The sequence below is a fragment of the Olea europaea genome, chromosome 4 (genome assembly GCF_002742605.1).
Source record: "Olea europaea var. sylvestris chromosome 4, O_europaea_v1, whole genome shotgun sequence".
Classification (NCBI taxonomy): domain Eukaryota; kingdom Viridiplantae; phylum Streptophyta; class Magnoliopsida; order Lamiales; family Oleaceae; genus Olea; species Olea europaea.
In genome coordinates, this window is record NC_036240.1 from 17690234 (window position 1) to 17698303 (window position 8070).

Below are 8070 nucleotides of genomic sequence, written 5' to 3' on the forward strand. Positions count from 1 at the left end.
TATCGTACTACAATTGTTGGTCAAATGTACTACTTTTATCAGGAATAAATGAGGCAAGAAATGTCTACTTAGATCCAAAAAATAGTCCACAAAATCGGCCTCCTTCTCTGGCTTTCTTTTAATTTTATTTTATTAGCTATGCATAGTTTAATTTAATATGTCATAATAAGTGCACCACATTGTTGTATTATAATATTTAAACGATATCATCGTCCACCGACAAGTTAATGCCGCGCACTGTCGCCGAACCATTCAGGAAATGCTCACCGTAGACATTCGTCTGTCAGCAGAGAAATGTACAGAAGCTTAAAGAAACAAACAAATTGAATGAACAATTTGCAGTAAAAGGAGAATGTTTACTTCATTTCCAACAAAGGAAGATGTCTCAAAATATGACAACAATCACAGAGTTAGCCTTCAACTCTTCCCTGCTAGATTGAGAGATTCTAGTGCAGCCTTCCACAAAATGGGAGCTATATAAAGTTTAACAACCTATAATAATTATAAAGTCAAGCAACCCAATCCATCCCCAGGGCACACGGTGTTTTTCATCGTACGGAGCAGGTTCACCGCCTCCCACGAGGTCCAGGGGTAGACCTAGGACCTGGATGCTTAGAGAATTGCAGCCGCAAGTGAGTAGAATCTGGATCGTGTTCATCCATCTTATAACCTGTGCAATTAACAAGCAAAGATTTTTTAGTGCGCGAACGTTCGGATGGTCGATGGTTAATGGGTTATTGATTCAAATTAGCAATAATGTTCATCATTTCTTTGCACTAGAGAGCATCCACCAAACTTCCAACATAAATAGGAAATACAATCATATCTATAACATATTAAATATCGCATCCAATGAGAATAGATTTTTGGACAATTCTAACCCTACTGTAATTCAATAATTTCGATAACACCTTACTTTTCGTTTTTCAATATGTATTTAATTTATTTAACCATTTAGTTACCATCAATGTACAAGTATATTTGACAAATTAATTTCACCCGTATGCTTTCATTAATATATGAATTCCTTATTAATAATTCTCACTTAATTAACATTCACATTCATTTAAATAATATTCATCTCATTTATGCAATTCAGAGTTATTAATTCTAATTATAAGTTAATTAGAATTTCACATGTAAGAATGCATTTCATTATTCATGTCCATGTATGCTAATTAACATCCAATTTTACTTAATTGGAAATTAAATAAATGATATAACATGCATTGTCACGTATATATTCTCTGGTATTAATTAACATTCTACAACATTTACAGAACATTTCATAATAACGTTAAACGAACGGTCAACGTTGACTAGTCTGAAACAAAAGAGCCAAATAAGTTTTCAATCTAAAAGTCAGATAATTTTCTATTTTCTCTACCCTAAGTAAAGCATACATAATATCAAACGTTAATTCATTGAATAAAAGAAAAATAGCTAGAAGCTGCAGAATCAAAATGATCATAAGAGTACTAAATATTCAGGTATCTTAATTTCCAAAGTGAAGCATCAAGATGGATTCCTACAAACAAAACAAGAGGACAAAAGCAATTACCTTGCAAAGCACTTAAAGCAGTTGCTGCACATGCGGGGTCTATGAAATCCACAAAACTAAGGACAAGAGGATCTCCACCACGCTGCAAAGAAAATATTTGACAAAACCTCACTTTTGAGCACATCGAAGTCAAGAAGATGGTAGCTAGGTGAATAGTAGTAGTGCTAGTAGTTTTCATGTTTAAACTTGGCGAGGCAAAAACGGTCGATTTTTCAAAATTAGTAATCAACTTACATGCTTCGATTCCTTTCTTACAAGTCTCACTTCTCTGTACCCTACAAAAGGGCGAAAAATATCTAGAGACAATGTCAAAGAAGACAAAAAGGTTACAAGATGATATCAAACTAGTAGAAGAGTGTAACTACTAAAAAGAAAGAATTTTCCTATTTGTTATAGAATCTCAAAGGATACGAGCCACTTCCCTTCTGGTGCTGTTAGGAGGAAGCCCCTCAATGTACAGCGTGCTGGAAGCATCTGGAGGTAGAGGGAGGGTTTCCCGAGGTCTGACAATTGTATCTACTGGAAGTGGACCACCAAATCCCAAGCCACTTCCATTTGGTGTTGGTTTTGGACCACCACCACCAGGCCGCCCCGTTACAATGCGATCATGTACTGGAAGAGCAGGTCCACCACCACCACCAGATCTTCCTAACCCTATTCCACCGTAGTGAGTACTTTCTTCAGAAGGTAATTGCTGGAATGGAAATAGGATTTACGCATTAGTACCTAGAAAAACCAAAGCTGTGCGAAGCAAGGAGGTATTAGGATTACCAAATTCTGAAGATAATGATCGTAGGCTGAACCAATTGATTTTGTATCCTTCACTATTGTGGGCTCACCGTAATCATCATTCTGAGCCAAATTATAATGCATTTCATGACCCAAAGGCACCCTAGATGGCGGGAGATCTACATTGGTTGACAAAGCAGATTAGATAATTATATATCAAATTGACAAAGAACTAAATGCAGTCATCTGTTTTTTGTTAGAATAAGCAATTTAAGCGCCTGTTTGGCCCCATTATCCCACATTATAACGAGCGGAATAGTAATTTTTTGGAGAACGTGTGGTTAAAAATGAAGGAAATGTTTTTGATTTTATGTGTAATATTATTTTATTGGAGAATGTGTGGTTGCTAAGAAGAGAGAGAAAAATGAATTATAATTTAATGGGAAACAATGAAGGCCAGACAAGGGCTAAGTTTCTTCCAGTAAAAATTGTAACCCACTTCCAAGTATGCTTTGTGGAAAAGCATTTTCTATACAAATTAATGAAGAAAATGTGCAAAAGTTGAGGTCACCTCAACAAGTCAAGAGGGAATATCTGACTGATAAACGAACAAACTTTTCTTTAACTAAAATCAGAGACATCAAAGAGATACATGGTAAATACCAAATTATAATGCTAGAGTTATCTGAGAAGCCTTAAATAGAAACGGGGTCCCCATAAAGACACAGAGATGGAAAAGCAAAATTGTAAAGGATACAATTAAAATTCCAAAAAACCTACAAGTGGTTTAGATGCATTTAAAATCATATTATGATCAACTTCAATGACACATAAAATGAAAAATAGGGATAGAGAGAGCCAATTTTGGGATCAGGCATTAACCTAGAATACAATACAATAATAGACATATGCCTTTAATAATAGCAATAAGAATACAATGGTCATAGGAATGATGAGTAAGACAAGTTTCCATTTCCAAAATGGCATTTGGATACCCAAGAGTGTCCTCAAAACTATACTCGTGTATTTAAGGTGTCTCAGCATGACTCCATCAAGTCCCCATAGTTTCAAGATTAGAAAATGACAGAAATACCAAGCATGTTTCCATGCCTCAAATCGAGAGTGTCTGAGTTCCACAAATGAAAACCCTATCCAGAGGAGTATCTCTATGCTTCCTTGATTATAAATTTTAAGTATTCATAATTGAACTACAAGAGGTAAAATAGATGCATACAATCAGCAGATTAAGCCTGGAAGGGGTCGTCTCTTCTCAAATCAAATCAAAGCTAGCAATGTTTGTTCCCACCCAAAAGAATGGTCAAGGGACTCAATTTAGAACAGAAGATGTTATGTTCTATAACACCATACACAAGGAACAAAGTGCACTATAAAAATATGAAGATTTTTCCTCTCAAGACCATTCAAGTTGCCTCTTCAAATAATCCTTCAAAGAATGCAAGAGGTAATTATCATTTATTTTTTATGGTAGATTTTACAAATTCAACATATTCCTTATAATTTTGAATTGCTCTTACTTCGGCTCTCCAATGAAAGAAAAGCACAACAGAGGGTTGTAACAAAAAATGAATTGACAATTTACTCACCAGGAAGTCACAAAAGTGAGCTATCATCTTATGGAGAATAAAAGTACAGTGAAAACTAAGGTGCGCAGTTAAGGCCAAAAGGAAGTGTTGAGATGGCCCACAGCAAATTTAAGGAAAGGGGAGTGTTGATAGTTAATAGAATAATGTTAAAAGATCATATTGTTTCTTGAACTTTCTCCAACAAATTGATCAAACATTATCTAGAAACATGAGATGACATAAAGTTACATATTTATGTATAAGGTGTAAAACATGACATGCAATTACTTTAGGAAAAACAAAAGATGGTTACAAGCATGACATTACAAAAATTATCAAGACATTTAGGGCATGTTTGAGCCCTTTTTTTTTAATAGTGTATTGATGGAAAATGTGTGGTTAAAAAATAAGAAAAATTTTTAGGTTTGCGTGTAATAATATTTTATTGAAGAGTGTGTGGTTAAAATGTGGTCAAAATACTATTCAAGAATGCATTTTTGCCAAAAATTGGGGCTCAAACATGGGCTAAACAAGAGAGTCATACCCACTATGTTAACAAGAGAAGAAAATTTGGATTAGTTTAATAGAAAACTGGTCTACAGAAACCAGAATTTTTGACAAACTTAGCTTTGCATAATTGCAGACCACTATATAAAATCATCAATGACGGGAAATTATCTAACTGATATTTTGGGCCACTAAAAACATCTTTTTAAAATATAATTTATGACCCATTCTTTGGCCAAAAAATTTATTCTCAAGAATTTCAAATCCTCATGAATTGATGGATAAATTCATAATAAATTAAATTATACAACCAAAACAATTTGAACCTTATTGCTTTTTCACTCATCAGAACTGATGTGAAATACATATTATAAGTTCATCTCGATCCGCCTGATAATTTCATACATATTAAGAAAATAGTGCAAGCAATGCCCTTCCATTATAACACCTTGAAAAGAGTTGATTCACATCTAACTTTTCTTCTTGAATTCCCATCAAATGAACTGGCCATCAATACCAGATAACTTTTCACCAAAATATTGTAAATGGAGAGCACTAAGCCAAAAACCACATTAGAAATCAACAATAATTGTCACCGCTAGAATTTTCCTAAGAAGTAAAGATTGTGTTTTGACATTCAATTATTCCTGATAGCCTGCTATTCTCAGAGCAGGGAAGCTGGATAAGCGGCTCAGATATTGGATTTTGGAATTCAGTTATGGCAAATTATAGAAAAGCCCCATATAAATGTAATGAATATATCTAATTGAAATGTAAAAAAGAGCAAGGCAAATTGAGAACAATGGATGAATAAATTTTCATAGTATGGGAAAAGGCTATCATTATTATCTTCCATAACAAACCAAGCTTAGCCTTCCTTAAAGACATGATATCCTCGATAAGTTCAACCCTAAAGACGAATTCTAGAGAGAAAAGACAGCATTCAGAGTTACCTTAAAATGATCTCAACAACATGAAAATTTTGACAGCAATATATTAATAGCTAACCAAGAGAATACCACGAAAGTCAAAACCATTAACATAATTGGTTTTGTACTCAGTGTTCCATAGAACATAAAAAGGAATTTAAATGTAAATAAATTAAACCAGGAAAGGAAGAGACAACTTCCAGCAAGGATCAGTATCACTTATAACAATCAATTTAAATCTTAAACCCAAGTAATAGCTCAAAAATAACATCAATTTCAAGTTGGTCCTACTTAACACATATCAGATTTAAAAAATAAAATAAAAATGGCAATACAATTCAAGAGCCGATATATTGATTACCATATTCACTGCGAGGTCGTTTTAGGGAACCCGCGGATTGTTGCAGAGGTACTTGCCGATTATTCCAGTAGTCATCCCCCATTCCCTCTAAAAATCACGGAGAAAATGAAAGAAAAACAATTTCAATTATCTATATGAATAGATTATACATCTAAAATAGTACATTTCATGAAAAAATTATGTAGAATAAACTAACCTGGAGGAGTGATTGCGAGAATGTTTGTGTAGAAACCCTAGATCCGGTGATCAATCGCGGTGCCTCCGGGAGTAAATTTGGTGAAGATTTTGATTCTATTTTCTTGATCTGCTGTGCGGAAGGTGTAGACTGCTCTAGTGAGGACGCGTTCAGCAAATATTTGAATAGATTATTTTGTGGTGATTATAGTGATATTCAGATATTTCATTAGAGTTTAGTACTAAAGCTCCAATTTGACATTCATTAAGTCCATTTTTGAGCCACATTTCAAGAAAAAAAGAATTATTCATGTCAAATTAATAGAAAATGTATGGTTAAAAAATAAGAAAATATTTTAAATTTTCGTGTAATATTATTTTATTAAAAAATGTGTGGTTGAAATGATGTGAAATCACTGTTGAAAAATGTATTTTTTTTTTTAAATAATGTGGCTCAAAGAAGCCCTAAATCAATTATTTTTTTCTAACTCATTTTCAACCGCACGTACACACAATAAAATATTTTGTACATAAAATTAAAATTTAATTCTATTTTTAATCACACAATTTTCAAAAAATCACTATACCAAAACTTATTCTTCCTAGAAAACCTCATTAAAATGGATGTTAAACAAGGGCTAAATATTGCCCCTGTTTGGCCCAAATTTTTTTCAAATTTTATTGGTTTAGGGTTTAGGGTGGTTTAAAAAGAATGAAAAGTTTTTTATTTGCATATAATATTATTTTATAAAAGATTGTGTAATTGAAAATAAGAGAGAAAAAGAATGAAAATGGGGTCAAATGGGGGCATTATTTTTTCTTCTCTATCTTAAGACTAGTAATTGATTCTCTTCAGAAAATTATCGCTACGATCTCGAACATCTTTGAAACATAATAATGGATTTTTTTTTTTGAGTTAAACTACAAGTACAGGGTTTTTATACAGAAAATTTTTCACAGACACGTGTTGAAACATCATTCAAAAATGGGGAAATAAAACATAGACGGACATGATTTTTTTATTTCAAAATCCTGTATAAATTCTGTTGACCTACAAAATTGGACCTTCCACGTGGCCAACCGAGAGCTACTCCACGTATTCCTCCCTGTGCACAATCAACGCTCGATCAGACGCACACGGCCGGGACCAGCGGAGGTGGTGGCGGCTGTATACACTCTGACGGTCAAGTTAGATTCAGGTGGTTGGAACAGTACCCAGGGGTTGTATAAAATAATAAGGGGGTGGAGAAAATATATATACTTGTTATGGAGTGCTATGTAATAAGAGTTTCATTACTTTTGCCTCTTGTCAACCCTTGAGTATTTATAGGTGGGATGAATCGTTGGATGTGGGGCACGTGTATACATCTGACGGTATGAGGTGTCTGCTCATGGGCGTCAATCAGCCATGTCTATAGAGTGGGCGGGTAATTATTTCTTTCGAGTTGAGTTGACATAAAATTGATAAGTCACATCAACTAGCCTCATGGAGACGTCAAATCAATTTAAACCTTAGAGGCAGAAATGATCTTGGCAAAGAACTCCTTTTGAAATTGGCGGCGGATCTTCTGACAGAGGTCCCCGGATTGTACTTCGCCTCAGCCTCAGGGACGAGGGCACTTCGGTAAGTTTAGCAGGATCGCCTATGTCTCGCAGTGTGATAGCAGGTCGTTGACATTGGGGAAATCACTTTGGAACTACTTCGAGTGGGTATTTGTCAGACCGGAGTGCGTGGTGGTGGACATTCCGAGGTGGTTCAGATAGGGGCGTAACAGTGGTCCCCCAAGTCCAGCTATGAATATTTATATCATGGGTGGACTTGCCTTCCCGACCGGATGTGTATGCCTCGGTACGTGGACCGTGACTTGTGGGAGTTTGTGGGCCGATCTTTTGCATTCGCCGAAGCAATGATTTTAGGCAGATGCTCTAAAGCTTCGCTACTACGTAAGGAAAACAATTACTCATGTGAGACCGAAGTGCTGCAATACTGGATGATGTGTAGGAAGAAGGTCAACGCAGCGACCGAGGCGATAACCTACAGTGGCCTCGCGTCAGGTGCGTCTAAGCTTTGTAAAGTGGAGTGAGAAGCTCATCTGCCACCGGTGCGCTGACCCACAGGGGACGACGCGTTGGGAGATGGCTAAAACTTTGTAAAACTTAGGAGGAAACATAGCGACCGAGGAGATGACCCACAGAGGACTCCGCGTCAGGTGTGTCTAAGCTTTG

At 35.4% G+C, this 8070-nt stretch overlaps 1 protein-coding gene across 1 annotated transcript; it reads right to left on the bottom strand.

Annotated features, from left to right (window-relative positions):
• Positions 1 to 335: 335 nt before the first annotated feature.
• On the bottom strand, positions 336 to 6038 carry LOC111393868 (RNA-binding protein 2-like). Its single transcript, XM_023019619.1, has 7 exons — positions 5868 to 6038; positions 5671 to 5757; positions 2333 to 2469; positions 1973 to 2255; positions 1796 to 1857; positions 1562 to 1643; positions 336 to 670 (listed from the first exon to the last, which is right to left on the bottom strand). Exons 2-7 carry the CDS (start codon positions 5750 to 5752, stop codon positions 567 to 569), a joined length of 750 nt encoding a protein of 249 aa, XP_022875387.1. The 5' UTR covers positions 5753 to 5757; positions 5868 to 6038; the 3' UTR covers positions 336 to 566.
• Between the last annotated feature and the right edge of the window lie 2032 nt (positions 6039 to 8070).